Raw genomic sequence first — 20963 nt, 5'->3', positions numbered from 1 at the left:
ATCTGTCTTTTTTTTCCTTTTTTTTTCTTTTTTTTTTTTTTTTTTTTTTTAAAAAGGACTCATCCAAAGATCTGGATAATAAATTATTTGCGTTTCCTAAGAAACTTTTTTTTTTTTTTCCTTTTTTCTTTCTTATTTGCCTTGTTAAGCTGTCTGAAGCTTTTGACAGAAGTAAGCCGTTCGCCTAGATTGTACTCGTCTCTTCAACGCAGAAATGCTATTAAAGGAGGAGGAGAACCAGAGGGGAACCCAAACAAAGAAGGAGAAGGAAAGCCCCCGTCCCGACTCGAGAAGCCCTAATTCCTCCCCACGCCACGGCTGCCGCCCCAGGGACGGCCGGGAGGAGGAGGAGGAGGAAGAGGAGGAGGAGGAAGAGGAGGAATGCTGCGTAACACTTGAATTGCTTGTAAACGCTGAGGGTGGGTCTCTAAGGCTGACAGTGATGCGGAGAGGGAGGGAGAAGCGACGGCCTCGGCCCTTCCTCGCTCAGCCGCTGCCCGGGGGTGGATGTGCCCCCCCCGCCGCTGTCGGGGAAGGGTCCCCCCCCATCGCCCCTCGTTTCGTCCTCCCGGCCCGCCAGCCGCGGGGAGCATCATCAGCAATCCCCCTCCGTGGCCATGACCACCAGCATCTCGCTCTTGCCCATCTCTTCTAAGGCACTGGCCAGGGTGTTGAGATCGCCGTCGTCTTGGTGCTCGGCTTCCCACAAGTCCAGGAGCACCCCGGTGGGGCTGGCTTTGGTGGCAAAGTAGTTCAGATACCTGCGAAGGGGAAGCAGAGAGGAGGTCCGGGTTGGCGCGGCGCCCTTCGGGGACGGAAGGGAGGGAGGATGCCGGAGCGGCAAACCTGTTTGCAACGTCAACCCTGACGGAAATGCCACAACGCAAATGCCAAAGCCCTTGAGACATCGTCTTCGATTTTTGATCCAGGCACTCACGCAGAAGCAAGGCAAGCTTTGTTTGGCTGCAATTGCCCTCCCTTCCTTCGGCCCTCGTTCCTCCCAGGCAGGAGCGGCCCGTGCACGGACCCAGATAAATAAGGGCCACTTCAAAGTGACAAGAGACCCAGGACCGTGGCGCAGATGGACGCATGGACAGAGATGGGTGTCACTCTGCATAGCTATATCCGTGTTTATGGGCGGACCTATATAGCTGGACACAACCTAGCTGGATGCACTGCAGCAGGGAGGAGGCGTGGAGCGAAGCCCCCCCGCCTGGGGCACAGGAGGGGAAAGCAAAGCACGGGGAGACCCACCGGTCCATGGAAAGCTTCTGGGCGAGAAGTCTCCAGTCGTTTCCCCTGGAGTTGGGGGCATCCAGGCTGTTGCAGATCTTCTGCCGGATGGAAAGGGGGATTTTGAAGGCGTAGGGTCCCAGCTGGGTGGTGGTGGCGGCACCGCTGTGGTGGGAGCGGAGGGTGTCGAAGGAGCTGGCGTGCTGTGAAGGGAAGGACGGGGCGAGATGTTGCAGCACAGAGCGGCTCCCGAGGGCGTCCCCTTGCTGTCCCCCCACCGCCCCACCGCTCACCTCTCCCAGCGTGATGTGGAGCTGGAAGATCTGCCCTTCCCCTTCCACCTGCCGGACGCAGATCTTGCAGGTGAGCTCGGTGGAGGCCTGGCTGTACCTCTCCAGCGTGAAGGTGCAGTGCAGGGCTCGCTGGCTGCCGCTCCAGATGTGATAGAAGGGGATCTCCTGCGGACCACCAAAGCATGGGCTTAGCGAAGGCTCCAGCAGCTCCCCTGGGAGATCCCACCTCCTCTGGCTGCCCCATGGTGATGAGATGGGACAGAGGGACCCCACAGAGAGCATCCCACCAGGAAAGACCACATGAAAGCCCCTTCCTCCTCCAACCCTTTAGGAGACAACTCCGGAGACAAGACCAGGGCACTCACAACCCCGTGGTGCCTGGCTGAAGACGCTGTCCCCGGTCCGGGACCCCGGCTGCCCCTGCCTCGGCCCCTCACCTGGTACTTGGCCAGCAGCTTGCTCCTCCACAGCGCGTGGGGGATGTCGTGGATGGAGAGACGCAGGTTGTGGTAGCTGTCCTTGAAGGGCAGGGGCTTGGGCTCCTCCAGCAGGTACCCGCCCAGCGTCCGCTCCAGCTCCAGCACCTCCTGCGGGCAGCGGGACAGGCAGCGTGAGACCCAGGAGACGAGCAGGGGCTGCTCCTCTCCCCTCTCCATCCCCAAAGCCAGGCACGTTCCTGCCAAGAGGAGCCAGCAGCAGCAACGAGCCCGCGGGAAGTCCTCCCCAGGAGAACAGCCTTTGCCACCCCGACAACTGCTCTCTAAGAACTTGCCAACTCATCTCGCACGCCAGCCCCACAACTTGAATTTTATAACATGTGAGCATCCCTATATGCCTCTGTACTCCTCAGACAATGCAAAGATCCAGCCCAAATCTGTTTTTAACACCACCCCACTACGACACTAGCAGCTCTTAGGAGAAAAACCCCATCCAGGAGCCAGAGCGCTGCCTACATCTCCACCTAGAGGCACTGCAGCAATCCTGACGCCACAGGACAAGTCACAGGGAATTAAATTGCCACCGCACCGGTGGCCCAGGCAGCCAAAGCATCAAAACTTGAGCTTCTCGTGCTGCACTCGATGCTATCCATGCCACCAACCCTGCCAAGGAGGGGAGAGACACGTCTCCGCGCAGGAATAACAGGATCTATAGAAAACCCAGGCAAGTCACAGCAGCAAGTGTTTTCTGCGTAAGAGAGAGAAAACCCACCCATCAGCAGCAAAACCTCTCCTGTAATGTCTGCAGAGAGGGGGCCCCAGGCTACAAGCTAAGCAGCACCCTCCCTGTTTCCTTCGGAGAGGGTGAGGAAGGACGGGGAAAGCAGTAAACACGCTTATTATTTTACTGTGGTCACTTTGCAGGCAGTTGCATCAGGCTGTCTGCTCCCTGAGGCCACCCGGAGAGGGACCAGGCAGCATCTCGCCTCCAGCACAAACAGCTTTGGGAAGCAGGGGCAGCCCGCGCCGGCGTCGCGAGGCAACGTTACCTTCAGAGCATCCGGCGTGTCCTCCAAGCAGTAGACCTTGAGGCTGTACTCCAGGGAGGTGCAAACGGTGGGGGCAAAGATGGCCAGCTGGAGCCTCTTGATGGCTGACCTGGAGTAGGACTCTCCCACAAAGACGTAGGTGCCAAGCCGGTCTAGCAAAACGTGGCAGGACTTGGCTTCCAACTGGCAGTAGCAGGGAGTGTTGAGGGTCTCCTCATCCAGGGTCACAACTTCCTACAGGGAGAGATGGGAAATCAAGGCTGGGGGTCAGCCCGTCGTCCGGGGTGGGGTTTGCTAGGGACCGTGTCCCACAACACTCGTGGTCTTCACTGGCTGCAGGGGCTGGGTTCCCACCTTACCTCCCAGTTTCCCTGGTGGGACTGTGTTTTCAGCTGGTAAATCCAATCCGAGGAGCTGACATCGGCACAGTGGGGAATGGTCAGGACGACGGGGCGGCACAGGAGCAAGCCGGTGGGTCCGCAGGTCACCGCCGGGCTCAGCACCGTCTGCGTGCCTTCGGAGGGCAGGCTGGGGAGGGGAGAGGGGACACCGGTTGGAAAGCGAGCCTCACGGCCGTCAACGAAGAGCAGAAGCGCGGGCGGCGCGGTGCGACTTACAGGGCGCTCTCTGCCTTGTTGAGGACCAGGTACATCTCGTAGAACTTCCCCTGGGGGATGGCCCCGTGGGGCACCAGAAGGCTCACCCCTAGCACGGCACACACAGGCGTTAGTCACGAAACGAGGGAGAAACCACCAGAGAGAAACCACCCCTCCAGCCCGGCCGGCGAGGACAAGAACAGCGGTGAGCTAGGGCAGCCCGGAGCGCCCCAGGAGAAACATCTCCAGACGTTCCTCAGCTGCACCGCTTGCAGGGAGGCGCCAGGCCACTGCATTAGGAAGCAAAACCGCAGGTTGGATCTTTTTGCAAGGCACTGGCCCTGGATGGATGGCAGGGCCGGCCAGGTAAGGCCCAGGAGGCTGTGACCTCCAGCCTGCAGAAGCCTGGCTTGGGAATGGCTTGCTGCCTTCCTCCCCTGAGCTAGCTTTGGGATAGCAAAGGGCTGCTCACGGCAGGCAACTCTGCTGGGACAAGATCATTCAGCAGCCAAACGCACCCTCCTCCCCTGCCCGGGGCTTACCGGTGCCCGGGATGGTGAGCCTTCCCCCCAGGTAGCCAAAAGTGCCGCTGGCACTGTTGCCGTGCTCCCGGGGCAAGCTGAGGAGATGCTGGGAGCCCAGGGCTTTGCTCCGCACGTTCGCAAAGTGGCCATCCCTGGTGGTGTCCCCCGGGTAGGTGCCGGTGGCGGGGACCCCCCCGAGCAGGTCCGTCCCGTCGTGGAGCCCCGGCGAGGAGGAGGTGGTGGAGGAGTTGTACACCTTGATCTTGAGGTTGGGGAGGGGGTCGAGCAAGGGGGAGTTGGTCATGGGGATCTTGTCGGAGGAGTCCTGCAGGGCGTACATGGGGCCACGGTACACCCCCGCGCTGGCCGTCAGGTCCGGCTGCATCGAGGGGTGCAGCAGCTGAGGGTTGTCTGCGGGAGGAGGACACGGATCGCGTGAAGACGGCAACAAGGGGACGTAAAAGCACTGCTTGACTGGAAGAGACGCCTGTGAAAAGCCCTCCGCGCCCGGCGAGGGATGGAGGGTGCGCAGGAGGCACAACGGGTACAGCGCTGGGCTACAGCCGCCCGCCCTCCACCAGGCACTGGGAAAGGAACTGCTCAGCATCACGACTACGCGAGGAGCAGCACCCTACGGTAAACCCCCACCGCATCTGCTGACTCCCACCATCAACACCTGACCGCCTCCACGGAGCTCTCGGCCTTCAAAAATCAGCGTATTCCCCTAGAAAACTGGGGCTGGGGGTTCACCAGGGACCCGTCCCCTACTTGTTCCTGTGATTTGCAGCCGGACTCTCCAAGCCAGTGAGCAGGACCTGCGTGGGCCATAGCTCTTACCGTGCCGGGAGGTCTTGAAGTTGACGGGGTGGAAGCCTCCGGTCAGAGCGGCTGATGAATCTGTGATGTCCGTGTCGAAATCCCGGCATCTCCTCCGGTACACCACCACCCCCGCAGCCATGAGGATTACGATGGAGACGAAAATGGCCACCACCAGCCCGGCGTACAGGGCCACGTCACCTGTGGCCTCCAGCACTGGGAGGGATTAAAGAAAACGGAGGTGAAAAAAGGAGCACCAGAAATGCACATCAAGACCCACCGGTGCTCCCCAAGCCCACCACTGAGTCGGGACACAGGCACGAAGGGGAAGACGTCTACTGGGCCTGCTGGAAAGGCAGCGGCAGGGGGATGGAGGGTGTTTTCTAAGAGCAGTCCAGAAGTCAGAGTGATGCCAGAGAACGAGATGGGGGTGAACCCCTCAAACCTTCGGAGGGCACCTTGCCACGGCTCGTGCAAACTTTACCTGAGCACCAAGAATCCCAGAAACATTAGGTTTACGTAGCTCAGATTCACGAAGCTATCAACCCTCGCATCCTAACAGAGACAACCCTGAGGACTAAACGTAACGCCTACCCACACATCTCATATATATGTACCCGAGCTATGCATCCACCCGGAAAGAGCGAGTGTCACCGTACCCATTCAGACACCCCTCAGCTTCCCCATCTTCCCTTCCCCTGCCACAAGGCTCTCCACCTTTAAACACCTGGTATAGCTTGGATGTATTTGCCCAGACAGGAGAGGGATGAAGAGGGAAGACACGGTAAAGCCTCCAGCCGCAGGAGCTGAGCACGCTCAGCCCATCCTTCCCTCCTTCCTCCCTCCACGCTCGCCCGCATCTCTTGGTTTCTATGGTTTCGGGCTTGAGTGAAGCCCTGTGCTAAGCCTGGCGATCTCAACCGCGTTAGGACTGTGCCACTTCTGGCGGGTGTCACCTCGTCCCCCCAGTCCCCCAATCTGGATGCCGGGGACGGGAACGGGGGTGCAAAAGCGGGTCGTGTTTATAGCTTCAAGCAGAGCGCGTGATTTAATGTGCAGAGGAGTTTTGGGGTGGGCTTTAGCTGCTCCCTCTTCCCCCCCCGTCCTTCCCCAGCGGCCGAGGAGCCCTACCATGGATGCGACAGAACAAAACCAAAGCAATGCCTCGCAAAGAAAGAAAATGGCCATGAAATGAGCACTTACGGTGGCTTTTGGGTTCGCTTAGAACTCTTTTATCTGTTAGGAAAAACAAAGTTAGAAAACAAAAGGTGAAGGTGGGGATGGTGAGATGGGGATGAGATGAAACAAAAGGGGGGGCAGCCAGCCCGGGGGGCCACAAGGAGGGGATGGGAGAGCAGCATCGTTCCCCGGGGCATGCAGAAAGCTGGGCAGAAGCGTGGTGACAAGGACGTCCCCATGCCCGGCCAGACCCTGGGGCGTGCGTCCCCGCCTGCCCAAGCCCAGTCTTTGGGCATGGCCGCACTAAAGGGGACAGTGGCGTCACACAGCAGCAGGTGGCAGCATCGGCTGCTCAGCCTTCAGCACGCCCGCTTATAGCGTAGCGGCACCATCATTATTATTATTATTGGGATTTTTCCTCGCTGCTGCTAGCTCCAGGGTCCTACCGAGCAATGACCCAGGGCAGGTGTTTTCGCAGTGGGGCTGAGAAGCCTCCTGGCTTGCCCCCACTAACCACAACCAGCCTTATTTCAGCAGAGACCCCAAAACTAGCGCCGCTTCAGAAGGCTTAGTGGGACATTTAGATCCCACCAAAAATCCCCAAACCTTTCTTTCCAAAGACACGATTTAAAAATCAGGTGCCAGCGGCGCTGCTGCCTGCCCCAACGACAGCGCGACCCAGCGCCGGAGCACCACGACCGCCGTTACCATCTACAGCACCGGTCCCTGCCCGCCTGCCCGCGTACTCACTCTGCAGGCAGAGCCCGTCGGTGCAGTTTTTGGAGTCGAGCAGCACGCCGCTGCAGTCCTTGCCGCCGTTGCGGGGGGCCGGGGCGGCGCACTCGCGGCTGCGCCAGTGGGTGCATTCGGTGCTGCACGCCGACCACTTGCTCCACTCCGTCCACGCGCCGTCCACTGCGGGCCACCAAACACAGGTGCGTCGGTACACCCCTCGGCACGGCCCTGGGGCTCGTTCCCCGCTGTCTCCGGCAGCAGAAAGGTGCCCATGCCCATCTCAGGGCTTCCAGAGACCTTCAGGGAGCGTTATCCCAGCAAACCCAGCCCTGATGCTATCTGGGGAGGCTAAGTTGTTTCTCTGCAGGCATCTCCAGCTCTTTCAGGTCTTGGCAGACTGAAAGATGCTTCGGACTGGTCTCCTGAGCCCCTGTCTCCTTGGGGAGCACCAGGAGCACAGTTGGACCATGCAACCTGGGGGATAGGCAGTGTGGGCAAGGTTTCTGAACCTGCCTTACCTGGGCAGAGCGTGGTGCAGGTGATCTTCTGGAAAGGCTGCCCATCGCAGAAGGAGCCGCCGTTCAGCGGCGCGGGGTTGGTGCACGTCCGGGTGCGCTTCTGCCAGCCCCGGCCACAGCGGTTGTTGCAAGGAGACCACTCGGACCAGGTGGACCAGCCACCGTTCACTGCAAGAGGAGACGGACAGCGTTAACACGTCAACGGAGCCCATTTCAGCTAAGCTGGAGCTAAGCCTACGGTTCACCAGGTCCTCTGCCCTTCCATCTTCTGTGACACCACGGAACAGGTCACCCTCATGAAAAGCAAATCACGAGACTCCTTCTCGTGTCACACACCCCATGCACAAGATGCTTTTTCCACTTTGCAAATATTTTTGCACCTGGGCACAGCAGACCTTTGGTTTCATAGCAAAGTTCAGCCAAACGCAGCTTTTCAGCTGCTTTGAGAGTCAAAGCGATCCGGCTGGGTCCAACCTCCACCCACCTTCGTACCCAACCGGGGCGGCTTGCAAATACCCACACCTAACAACCTCTCCTAATAGCCTGTGCAAACCGGTAGAGCTTCCTCTTTTGCAGATATTGGGTATTATACTTAATTTAATGCAATGCCCCGGTGGGGTTCACTCCTACCACTCCCAGAACGTGCCCGTATTTCCCCTTGGCTTGGAGACATGGCAGCAAAGGCCCCCTCCCCAAGAGCAAGGGCTGGTACCATAGACGATGACGGCGGCCGTGGTGCTCCGGCGCTTGGCCACGATGTTCTTGGCCATGCAGGTGTAATTAGCAGTGTCCAAGAGCCGGGCCTGCTTGATGATGAGGTTGTGATCGATGGTGATCAGGAAGTTTGTGTCCTGGGTGGGATCGATGACATCTTCGTTCCTCAGCCACTCCACCTGGCCATGCAAAGGCAGGATGGGTAAGGACGGTGATTAAGCTGAACAAGAACTGAACGCTCAGCCAGGAAAAGCAGCACATCATAGGTTTCAGTAGACCCACCATGAGGGTCTCCAAGGGCCCCAAAACTAAACCAGGACACAACTGCTTAACTAGGCTGTTTGGGAAGGGTGTGAGTTGATACCGGCACCGAGCACGGATGCGGGCACGAGCAAGGACAAACGTCAGGTTGGAGGGGCTCAATTCACCAGCCCTGATGGACAGCAACCCCCCCCAGACCAGCCTATGACCTGCCCCAAAGCCTTCCCCATCTTCATCACCGAGACCACCAACGTCCTCCACCCCACAACCACTGGCTGGCCAACTTTGCCTCTCACTGTACTTACTTCTCCTCGAAAGGTGGGCCAAACCAGGCCTGACCGGGGCACCTTACTGCTGTTTTGGCCAAGGATGGGACACTGCGGCTACCACCAACGCTCAGCTCCTGGGGCTGACGGAGCTGTGGGCAGGGAAAGCACCGCTGCCGTGCTTGGGAAACCCAGCTGTATGGACTTTCCCAGCCCTTGGCTCTTGCTCTCTGTCACAAGAAGGGACAGAGCCTGTTCCTTCTAGATGATAGACAGATTAACCACTATCCACAAGAAATGCCTGTCCTAGGACTACTTCAGTCCTGACATTTCTAGCCTAAGTAAATTTTGTTCCTTCAAACTTTCCTTAGAGGTTTTATTTTCTAACCCTCTCATTATTTCTTGGCAGCATCTTCCAGCTTTTGTCTGAATGAGCAGTACGCAAAGCGGCATACAACACGAGTTGAGGTGTATTGCCAACGCTCTTGCTGGTTCATTCCCTTCAGACAAGTCATTGGGTGCCTCCTCGTTAGATCTTCCCTCTAACGAGTTAATGGCACATCGGGAAGCACGGGAGAGGTGGGTTGAGCAGGTGCTGAGGTGTGTTATTAGATGTCAGAATAACAGATCCACTGCCCAAAATAAACAATTCTGCTGAATAATGAAAGCTGATGGTCTCGGTGCGAGGCCATCCATCACGGCCGCGAGCCACCTGCAAGGACGTGCCCCGTCTGTCCCCGGCCGCGGCTGCAGACCACCGGGAGAGGATACCCCACCGGGCGATTTTTCGGGCTGCCGAGCTGCTCACCTCCGCCTGCGGCACCCCCTCGGGCGGGCGGCACTGCAGTAGGACCTCGTGCTCCAGCGGGACCTCCTTGCCCAGCGGCTCCTGGTCAAAGTTCTTCCGCAGGTCTGGTGGGGAGGGGATGGAAAACCCAGGGGTTACCAGCCCGCTGCGGAAACAGGGCAACCCACAAAACCTTGCGGGGGAGAGAGCATCGCCTCGGCACCAGAACCCCACGAGCAGGGAAATCGCTCTGGCGTAATACAGCTGGAGCAAAACACGTCCTGGGAGGAAGGAGCCGAAGCAGCATCTTTCCAGGATGGATTTGGGACAGCACGTGGTGCTCGAGGACGATGCCTCTCCTCCTTCCTGCGTTTGCAAGCTTATACTCCCTCCTGTCGTTTACTTTTGGATCTAAACCTCAGCTTAACCCCTGTTTCTTTCCCCCTCTGGGCTCTTTACTCTGGAACCTTTCTTTGTTGAAGGGGTCAAAAAACAAGACTTGCACAACGTGGGCTCCCACGTGGGCGCCGAAGCGAACCCCCAGATTTCAGGGCTACGGGGGGTTGTTGCTCAGCTCTGCCCCAGTTGGTCCTGGCTGAGCCACATCCCCAGACTTGCTGGAACCCCAGAGATTGCACTCCAGTGCCGAAATGGGCAACGGCTGCTGCTGAAAAGCCAGGCTCGCTCAGCAAGGGGCTGGCCACTGCTTTGGGGAAGGGGGAGAGGGGAGAAACCCAGCAGAGCCCCCGGGGATGCGGGGGACATGGCAGGGTCCCGCTCCAGGGCCTGGAAAGGAGCAGGAGCATCACTAGATGGTGCTGCAATTCTCTGCTACAGCACCCAGCCCTCTACGGCTGCGGCTCCCGCTCGCGCAGGGCGGCGAACCCTCGGTTCCTCTCATCTGCTGGGCTCCGAGAGACACCAAACCCTTGGCTGGGGCCGGACAAAAGGGGTCCCTCGGTAGCCAGCCCTGTGCCTCGAAACATTTTCCCCATTCAGACTAAATCCTTCGGCAGCGCAGCTGATTCACCAGCCCCCTCCGGTTTGGATAACATGCAGGATTATTAGCTCTCTAATAGCAAAATCTGTTTACGACTAGGGAAGCCTGGTCCTTCTCCTATAGCTTTGCCACCTCATTTGCTAAGAGAGCGAATTCAGCTGGGTAACAGCCTGATTAACTCGCCCTTAATCAGGCTGACACCCACAAACAGCAGCTTAGAGAAGTGACATATGACAGAAGGGACTCCAGGGACACGGAGTCGCTGATTCAGGCAAAGCGTGCAAGGTGCTAACCATTGGGTTATTAACGATAATAAAGCACCGGGAAGAGCTGAGCACGCTGATGGGCAATGCGGTATTAACCCAGGTAGTGCCACGGCAGGTCGGGACGATGCCTGCTCAGATGCAAAGCCAGAGCTGGGATGGGAAGCTAAGACCAGGGCTATCTAGTGAGGATGGGTCACCTCCAACTGATCAAAAAGCACTGCTTTCAACAGGGAGCCAACTTTTGGAGACGGTCAACCCCACTCAGCGGCACCCACCGTGTCTGGAGGGTCACGGGAAGCCAGGAATGAACAGCCTGGCTGCTGTTTCAGCTGGTGTTGCTGCCAGAAGCAGCACACGCCTGGCTTGTCACCACGGCTTTTTCAGCCTGGGATCCAAGGTCCCACCTCAGGCTTTGCAAACAATTTCTAAATCGGCGGGTTGTACCCTCTGGAAACCTTTTAGGGCTCTCAAAGTGGAAAAGAAAGTAGGGAGAAGCATTCATTTAAACGGAAGAGGAACGGAGGCAGTGCAGGTAGGGGCAGGGAGCCGGAGGGGTCGCGCCTGAGCGAGCACTACGTGTACCGGGCACTTACAGGCTATGCGGACGTACGCCCTGCGGCTCTTCGTGGTGCCCGCGGAGCTCCAGGCCACGCACTGGCACCAGTAATCCTCTAAGCCGAAGAGCTCCTCCACCTGCTGCCGGGAGACCTCGATCTGCACCTCCCGCACCAGCATCCCTGGAAGGGGACAGAGGGATGGCATCAGCTCGGTGGAGCACCCGGGAGGAGGGAAACAGGGAGGGCTGCTGGATGCACAAAGCTCGAGGGTGGAGGTAGTGGGTTGGAGGCATCTCAGAGGCATCCAGGCTTTGGCACCTCTGGAAATCAGGGAGACCGTTCCCTCCGGAGGGTGACTTGAAGCCAAAGCCAGCGCAATGGCTCATGTGGAGGAGTCTTTTTTTTTTTCTCCCCGTCCGGCTAGGCAGGACCAGGACCTCTTGACCACTTCAAGAGGCATCACTCTCCTCCACCAGCCCTCTCCCCCAGCACCGATGTCCCTGTCCCTGCCCAGACCCCTTCCCACCCACCAGCTTTGAGGCTTTGCTGCGAGGAGAAACCATCTCGTCAGCTGCCGTTTAAATACAAATATAACAAGACAAATAAAAGATCTTAAAGAAATCATCCAATGATGATGGCATTTCATGCCCAATGACCTCAAAAAGGGTTACACGCCTCCATCAACCCCCCAACCACGCCCAATGACCCCAAAAAGGGTTACACGCCTCCATCAACCCCCCAACCATGGCCAATGACCCCAAAAAGGGTTACACGCCTCCATCAACCCCCCAACCATGCCCAATGACCTCAAAAAGGGTTACACGCCTCCATCAACTCCCCAACCATGCCCAATGACCCCAAAAAGGGTTACACGCCTCCATCAACCCTCCAACACCTCCACGAAGCCTGCCAGGATGCCCTGGCCGTGGCACAATGACAAAGGTGGCACCGCCACATGCAGGACATGGTCCCCTGGACCGCAGGGTGCTGAGGCTCGCCTGAAGCACCAACCCCTCGCGAGATGCCCATCGCCGAGGGCGGGAGGGACTCGGGGCTTACTTTTCCTTATTTTCAGCAATACCTGTCCTTTTTTTGCAGCTTCTATTTATAAAAAGGCCCCGAGTTCACGGCGATAGAGAGCCACATGCTTCCCAGCTGTAATTTTGTTAGCTCGCTCCCAGCGCTGCGAGGAGCAATTACCGTCTCTCTGCCACTTTCCTGCGGAATAGCTGACAAATGCGCACCAAGGAAATACAATTTATTTTGCCACTATTAAGGAGGGGAAAAAAACAAACCCAAGGCATTTGGGCCAAGCATTTTTGGAAAAATTAGGGCTCTCAGAAGGACCCAGGACTGAGGTGGCTCAAAACCATCTCGTCTCTCTGGAAAGCCCCGGTGGGGTGGGTTGAGCAGCCCTGGAAAGGTGGGAAGCCTCCTCCAAATGCCCTGCTAACTCCGTAACCCCCGAAAGCAAAGCCAAATCTGTAGGCTGAGCTTAGAGCCCACAGGAGGGACTATTTAAAGGGCTTACAGGCATCCAGACACAGCCGCTCTTACCGACCATCCCTTTTCGTCCGGCTGAATTATCCTCTCTGACTTGGCCTATTTTTGCTTTCTTCTGCATGAAACGTTTTGGAGCAGACACAGTCAGAGCATTACCGAGCCCGGCTCATTCAAGACACATCATCTTAAAAGTTGCCTTTTTTTTTTTTTTAAAAGGTCCCTTCTTCCAAGCTTTTAAGCGAGGATACTTAAAAAGCCGCAAACGCCTAACCGTGTTAACCCGTCGCTTCACGGCCGGCTCTCCCCCGTGCCCTTTGCAGCAGCTTTCCCTGCGAACGGCAGGCGCTGCAAACGCAGGTTTTTTTAGCACAGCAAACCATTTTGGTTCCAGCTTCCTTTCTCAGGGTAGCTGCCAGGCAGATATACCCACGCCGGCGGAGTTTTACATGCACGGCATCACCTCCCTACCGAAGGTATTATCGGTTTGTTCGCTGATAGCAGCAATACCATCTTTGAAGCCTGGGTGAAGAAGGGGAGCACCGTTTCCTCCCCAGATTGCTGGCACATGTTTTGCATCCGCAGACTGGGATCTGAGAGGGAGATGCCGGCCCAAAGCAAATGAGTCCCCCCTAAAACAGGGTAAGCTCCTGCTGCACAGACTTTCTGCTCCCTTTCTGCTATGTTTTCTCCAGCCTGATTTGCTCAAGAATTGCATGAGGCAGGTTATTCGATAAGGGGTATTCACCCAAGAGGTGGATCAAGCGGCGCGGCCAGAAATATAGCGCTTTTTGTACGCTGCACATCGCTAAGCCGTGAAACTCCCTGCTACGGGATGCTGGGGCAACCCGGAGGAGAAATGAGCCCTCACAGCATTCAGACACATTAACAGGGGGGAGAACCCATCCGGGGCTGGACCACGCTGCTAAGATATCGCCGCCGGACCAGGGAGTCCCTAATCACGGACTGCAGGAGGCTGGGAGGGTAACAGAGCGGGGTCCATCGCTCCGTCCTTGTCCCGCTTCAATGCTCTGCCCCTAAGCATCCACCACCGCCGCACGCAGGGCGCGCGAACCTTTGGCTCGACCCAGCGCGGCCAGACGTTATAAATAAATGAATAACCCCTCGACGAAGGCTGCTCGGTCACTAATTAGCTCTGACTTTGCCCTAGAGCAGTGAGGGTTTCAAGTCTGGCCTCCGCGAGAGCTGGGAGGTGGAGATGCACCCCGAAAGAGAGAAAGGGCGCTGCCGGTGCTCCCGACAGCCTCCGCAGAAGCAAGGGGACAGCCTTCCCGTGCATTTTCCACCATCCTTCACAAAGGGATCCTCTGGAAGAAAAACAGCCCAGGAACAGATGAAGCAGCTTTAGGAGGAAAGGCTCAAAAAGCGGCGGGGAAAAGAAATGATCTTCCCTTTGCAGAACAGGTTCAGAGACGCAGCCAAGCAAGGACCGGCTCACGGCTAGCACTGGGTGCTGCCGAGGAGATGCTGGGGAAGGGCAAGGCTGGGGAGAAACACAGGGCCAAGAGAAGATTCTGTAAAAGAACTTGTGCTCCTCCAGGCTGACAAAGTCTCTCCTCTAAACCCAGCCTGCCTGCAGCAGTTCAAAAGGCTGCCTTGGCTTAAAGCCCTCCGGAGATGAGGGGTGCCGCAGGCTCAGGGATTTGCGGGGAACAGATCTTACACGGGAAACGCTATTGTTTTTCTCCCCTCCTGATCAGGCCACAGGTACCAAAATTGGTGCAGAAAAGATGGGAGCTGAGCTAAAGCATCCCAATTTTAGCAAATCTGCTTGATTACATGATATATCAAACCCGCACACCTTGTTCCCATGCCGGGACATTTCAAAGCACGGGGCAAGCAGCTCTGCGGAGCCCAATCCATGGAATAAGACACCCTCTAAGATGCCTAAACCACCTTCTTGCCCCCCGTTTCAGGCAGGCAGAGGCTGACTTGTCCTCCGAGGAGCTCATCTGCCATTAAAAGGCATTTCAATACCTGCAAGTGTTCTCATTACCCATTAAATATCTAATCCCTTGGCAAACCTGAGCAAGCTGCTGGCCTTTGCCACCCCTCGTGGCAACGACTCCTACGTGTTGATTAGGCATTTTGTAGGAAGGCGTTTCCTTTTTTTAATCAGTTTTAAACGTGCTGCCTTTCAAATCCTATTTAACAACTCCAAATCCTGCAAAAGGGTAAGCGTGCAAGCACGCAGGCTGACTTCCTCAAGCTTCTGTGGGGTAGGCGACCCATACCATCATCATGCCTTCGTCGATGGCCTGGAAAGGGGCAGCTCCTCTACCAAAATTCACCGATGACAGGGAAAGAGAGACAAGCTGTGCATGGACCGAGGAGGTGGAAAACACACAAAAGCGACCTCATGAGATTGCAATCACCTGGGAATGATAAAAACGAATCAAAGAGACCCGTTGGTCTACCTGGAGGAGAACCATCTCCAGCGTGGATGTGCAAGAGAGAGAAGGGCAGAAGCGCCTGGAAAGAGGAGAGGGGAAGGGCAGGCAGGGGGGTGCCGGGGGGGGGTTTGCTCACCAGTGACCTCGTCCAGGCTCTCCTTGGTGACGTGGTCGTTCTGGTTGACCCACTCCCCGTTGCACTTGAAGTAGATCTGGGTGGCGGGGTTGGCGCGGCAGACGAGCTCCACCGGCTTGTTCTTCACGATGTAGGCGTCCTGCGGCTCCAGCAGAAAGTGAGGGAGGGTCTCTGCCGGGGCCGAGGGGAAGGAGTCGGGCAACACGTCGCTGTACTCCAGCCCTGCCAGGGGAGCGAGAGGGTCGGGAGGTGCCGTTAGTCCCGTCCCAGCGGAGATGCAACTCCTGCCTGCACCGCTCCATCCCTCCCTTTCCTTTCCAGGACCGCCCGACATGTGGTGGCATCACCAGCAGCCCCCACTGAGGATGCTCAAAAAAGCAAAAGAGGGCTGGAGGCTCCCCAAAAAAAAAGAAAAGCAAATCTCTGTTAGCTAGAGAGCTGCTGCTGCGGGGCGCATCCTGCCCAGGCTGCTTTCGCCTGGGTACCAGCCCCCCCATCCATACCCCGAGTCCCTGACCCAAAGCCTGGGTGATCTCGCTAGAGGAGACCCCCAGGAAAAAAGGCAAACCAAACCCAAGTCCCGGGATGGTGACGGGGACACAGAGAGGCTCTGGAGAAGCGGACGCTTGCAGAAATACCTCTGACATTGGGGATTGAGGCATGCGGATGGGATGGGATGGGATGGGATGGGATGGGATGGGATGGGATGGGACCCTACCTCCCCCCCGGTGGTCAGCTCCACACCAGCTCTTTCTGCAGGGCTCCCTGCGTGGGTGCAAAAGCGGAGGGGCTCCCAAGCCCCCCTTCCGACAGCCCTGAGGAACACATGGATGTGCTCCGAGCAAAACACAGGCGAGCGATCGCTTCCAGCCCAGCCACCTCCAGAGAAGATCACCCAAAAAACGCCATCGGGATTCACGCTGTCCCGCCCCAGATACCAGAGGGGGTCAGTGCCCTGCCCAGCTCCATCTTCCTGCTTGTTTGCTCTCAAAACCAAGTTCATTGCAAAAAATAACCAGAAGAAGAGGTCACACCTGCTCAGGCCAGGCCAAGAAAAGTCTTGAAAAGGGGTAAGCACCTTAGGGCTCACCCGGGGACATAATCCCTGGGACCCCTGAATAGCAGGAGCCTCATGGTGCTCGTGGCCAGCACCAGCTTGAGAAGATGCTGCAACCGATACTGAGGAGCATCTGCAGCATCCAACATAGGAAACCTGTTTCCAACCATTTTACCCATAAAAATCAACCCCAAATATCGCAGGACTGATAAAACACATACAAGCACCGGGATGGTACTGCTTAACCTGTTGTTTCTGGGCATCTCGCTAGCAGTCAGGTCACATCATGAGGCTTTGGGGTTGTTTTTTTTCACACCTAAAAGAGTTATGAGCTTTTCCTCCTCCTCTCTTCCCCCAGCGAGAGCTGTGATTCTCAACTCCAGGCACTGCAGCGTGCAAGAAAACAGTAAATATCCCCAACCCCGCGACAACATCTCTGGAGCTGGCAAGGAAGAAAGGAGCCCACTCCCTTCGTCACCCTTGGCAAGGAGCAGCGCTGCATGGAGAGGATCAGAGAATCCCGAGATGTAAGGAGAAGAAGAAAAAAAAAATAATCAGATGCATCGAGAAAACAAGATGACCAAGCTGCCTCCCGAGCAAAAATCAGTGAGGGGAAAAAAAAAACCACACGAGGTCAGTCGTTTAAAATCCATTTAGGAAAATTGACTTTCCATTTCCATTTAACACAGCACTAAGGGAGAGCGGTAGGACATTTGTCATAATCCATTAACTGCTCTTTTGGAAACAATGAATTAAACTCCGGGCTAATTTCTCTCTCTCTGGCTGGCTCTCCCCCACCTCCTTTGCAGACCTGTGATTTCCATCACCCCGCGGCGGGCAGGGGGCCGGGGGCGTGCGGAGGTGCGAGCCCCTCACCGTGACCTCCCACGCTTCTCCCCGTGCCCGCATCAGGCAGGGTGCCTGCTCCCCTCTCCCGCTGAGCAGCCTCGTACCTGTATCAGAGCAGCAAATGTACCTTTTTTTTTTTTTTTTTTTAATTTACTATTCAATTTTGCATCCACTGAGTTGTTGTTGGGGTTTTTTTTATTTATTTTATTTTTTTTTATTTAAACCGCTTCGATGCCACAAACCTAAATTCCCTGGCAAAGGGGGCTGGCAGGAGATAATCCAACTGGCAACGGAGGCAGCCAACAAAACTTCACTCACGGGCTCGTGCGAAAACCTCTCTGAAACGATGCTCTCCGCATCCCTGCGGCGCGCAGCCTGCAAAGTCGGACCTGAGCTCGGCAGCCGGGAAAGGGCGCACGCTGCGGAGCATCCTCCGAAAACCGCCGGTGCCACGCCCGGGGGGCTCGCTCGCCACCCATCCCGGGGCAAGGGTGGCTCCTGGGCTTTGTTTTACAGCTCTAGGGGCAGGCGGGTTTAGAAGGCAGGTTTGCTATACGGCACGGAAACACTCGGAGCACATCAGTCTCTGGGCAGAGCGGAGCCCCCTCCGCTGCCAGCCCTGCCCCGGGCCAGTGCCAGCCTCTCCCGGGCACCGCCCAGGGCAGTGGCAGAGCTGATAACTACTCCAAGATATATTATCCCTGCCTGTAACGTGGGTATGAAGCTCCCCATTAAGTTTTACTTCTACCTTTTTTTTTTTCCTTTTATTTCTTCCTATTTTTTTTTGTTTTCTCCCCTAGCCAGGTGTAACATCCCAGGAGGAGTCCTGCAGCCTGCCCAGCACCGTCAGGGTGACCCAGGAGGACCTGACATCCCCCAAAAAGGTGATTTTCAGAAGGACCTTACCCTTCAGGGCTTGTCTCTTGGCAAGGTGACGCCCCGAAGCGCACATGTCCCCTGATCCAAAACCGCGGGCAAGAAGAGGTCCTCCCACAGCACCAACACCAAAGACACGTTTTCTCCCACCCCACCGCCACTTTGGTGATGCTAAACAAGACTTTAGGTCATCCGAGAGGATCTGGGAGCGGGGAGGGGATGAGTCACGGCCCAACGGGGATGAAAATCACGGATTTGTGACTCACTCGTGATCATCTGCAGCGGGACGGGTGATGCTCTGGGCTGCGGTGGGAGCCACCTCGGCCCCCCAGCGCAGGGTTCGGGGCTGAAACTCCGCCAGCGGTACCCATCGATGGGTCCCATCCAGTCCCCCGCCCCGAGAGGGGGTCTGCCCAAATCCGTGCTGGGGGTCTCAAGCTCAACGCTTCAGGTTTGTTCTCCAAGGGGGCACAGTGCGTTTGGGGACGAGGGTGGTGGAACAGGGTGATCACCCCGGCCAGATCCAGCATATGCTTTTCGTGGCTAGAAAAACCTGCCCTGTTTAAGGTTTGAACCCAAAAACCCCAAACCTTTAAAGCTAGGAAAGTTTGAACCCTGGCTGCTGGGAATGTTTAAATCCTGCAAACTCCCAAGAGCTGAAAGATCTTTTATTTCTGACCAGGAAAGCTCTGGGGCCAAAAAAGCAGCTCTAACAGGAGAGGGGGGAAAAAGATGATGGGTTTTTTGTGGCAGACTGGTAACCGGGGCCGTGCCGCAGAGCCCCAACCCCACGGCTCCCCCAGACTCCTGTCCGCTCACGGATGGGAGCAAAGCAAGAGGGGGGCTGATTTCTCCCCCCAGAAACCAGCCCCGCGCGCCCAAAGAGAAGCATCTGCAGCTGGGCAGGGCGTTTGGCTCCAGCACGATACGGCCGCTGGTATTTAAACACGCTGGGGAAGAATTAAGGCAGGGGAACAAGGAGGACTTTGGATGAGAAAAGGGAGGAGAAGCATGCTGGGCACATTTATCATAAGCCATCAACCTGGCCTTTCATCCCCCCTCCTGACGCCCGGCCACCCGCCGCATGGGAAACCTCTTGCTCTGCTAATGCTTATGGGGGGGGCCCCCCAAAAAAATCCACGTACAGTCACCCGCTCGTGCCGTGAGGATGCACGAGTGCTGCTCCTGGCTGCCCTGACTATCCAGCAGCAACTGCAAAATATATTAAAAAAAAAAAAAAAAAAGCACCTTCCCGGTGGTGCAACACCATCACCTCCACGCGGTCCCTCCCCCATGGGACAGGGGGACAAATCCAGCACAGCCAGGACAAGGTGCTGTCAGCGCCAGGATTCAAAGAGCAGAGGATGGAGAGGTTGGGGAAAGATTTTGGTCTGCTCCAGCGTAATAAGGACATGGATAAATGGCCCCATAAAGGTGGGAGAGGGTATCCTCTGCCAGGACAACCTTCCCCTGCAATGGTCTTGCATAATATTATTATTATTATATTATGGTTGCATTATATATATATATATAATATATACATGAAACCTTGCAAGAAGCAGGTCTCTGGCTTCTCCAGGCTGGGCAGGGAAACCTCAGGTTGGGGGGGTGCACTGGCACATTCAGAGGGTTTTAATACCAGTGAAGACCTTGTCAGCAGGAGGGTTCGCATGGGTGCTTGCAAGGAGCTGGCCACAAGCATCACCCCTGGGAAGGGATGCTTTAACCCACACGTGCACGGAGGCCACTTCTGCTTTGTCCCACGCTGCTCTGATCCCACCTGCGGTGACAATTTGGCCCGCAGGAGCGGCACGGGCAAGAGAGACACTTTTGCATGCGAAGCCAGGGAAGGAGCCCTGCACCGCCGGGATTTCCAGTACTGCAATCAGACAAGCAATAAAACTCCCAGCAGCGACAAACTAATAAATATTTGAGAGTGCGCTGCACTGACTGTAATCATCATCTCCCTGGCAGACGTCTACAGGGGGTTCCCATCTGCCGGCTTCCCTCCTTCCCGCTGGAGGTGGGTGTTTGCTTCCCAGCTCCCTTTTGGGTTTTTTTTTTTTTGGGAGTCCCAGGCTGTCGCCATCCCACAGTCTCACAGTACTCGGGGCGCGCGGTCGGGCGCGGCGGGACGGGCTGGAGCTCTGACCTCAGTACTCGATCTGTATTTGGGGGAGGAGAGGCAAGGGGGGGCAGCTCCAGGCTCGACCCACCGGACCAAACCCTGAAGCCCCGAGGATGAGCGTGGTCGGAGCAGCGAGACGGAAAAGGGAGGAGGGGAATAGGCACCGACGACTTCTTTCCTCTCCAGCCTTCTCTCCCCCGGTCCCTCGTCGCACATTTTAATCTGATGGGGTTGAGCTGGATTATCCGCAGCATCTGTTCCCCGGGGGGTGACTTGCAGATGTTTGCAGCCAGCGTTTGCAACTTGGTCGAAGATCGATGACCCCAACCCACCACCACCACCAGCCTGCACGGGGATCCGCACCGGAGCCGGGATCGAGCGTTAACGCCCCCCTCCATCACCCCAAACACACGGCACAAGGGATGACGAGCCCAGAAAGCAATTCCCCTGGCAGCAATGGCCGAGCAAACCTCCGCAGGAAAGCGTTAAAATCCTCTCTCCTGCAATTGTTATCCCTCCAAATATTTGAAAGATTACAGGGGCATTAGCGGCAGCGAAGCCCGGTGCCCATCACCCACGGCCGCACATCCCTCCCCGCCGCACCGGGCAGGCAGCAATGCGATGTAAGGATTAAGCCGGGACGGTTGGGTTTCTCCGGCTGGGTTTCTCCGGCTAAATCTCCATGGCGGTGGGCGCTTAACCCCTTCTGCCTCCATCTCCCCCCATTCACGCCTCTCGCGGGGCGAGCGCAATTTTGTGGGAAGGCTTGAGA

At 56.9% G+C, this 20963-nt stretch overlaps 1 protein-coding gene across 1 annotated transcript; it reads right to left on the bottom strand.

Annotated features, from left to right (window-relative positions):
• Nucleotides 1-50: 50 nt before the first annotated feature.
• UNC5B (unc-5 netrin receptor B) lies at nucleotides 51-18139 on the bottom strand. The gene is made up of 17 exons (XM_075155375.1): nucleotides 18094-18139; nucleotides 15282-15503; nucleotides 11268-11411; nucleotides 9430-9533; nucleotides 8093-8273; nucleotides 7381-7548; nucleotides 6878-7042; nucleotides 6152-6184; nucleotides 4970-5164; nucleotides 4151-4543; nucleotides 3630-3717; nucleotides 3372-3540; nucleotides 3013-3246; nucleotides 1964-2113; nucleotides 1527-1691; nucleotides 1255-1436; nucleotides 51-761 (listed from the first exon to the last, which is right to left on the bottom strand). Exons 1-17 carry the CDS (start codon nucleotides 18137-18139, stop codon nucleotides 596-598), a joined length of 2805 nt encoding a protein of 934 aa, XP_075011476.1. The 3' UTR covers nucleotides 51-595.
• Between the last annotated feature and the right edge of the window lie 2824 nt (nucleotides 18140-20963).

Source organism: Calonectris borealis, chromosome 7 (assembly GCF_964195595.1).
Source record: "Calonectris borealis chromosome 7, bCalBor7.hap1.2, whole genome shotgun sequence".
Taxonomy (NCBI): Eukaryota; Metazoa; Chordata; class Aves; order Procellariiformes; family Procellariidae; genus Calonectris; species Calonectris borealis.
The sequence above is the reverse complement of the archived record's forward strand: the minus strand, read 5'-3'. Positions and strand labels throughout refer to the sequence as shown.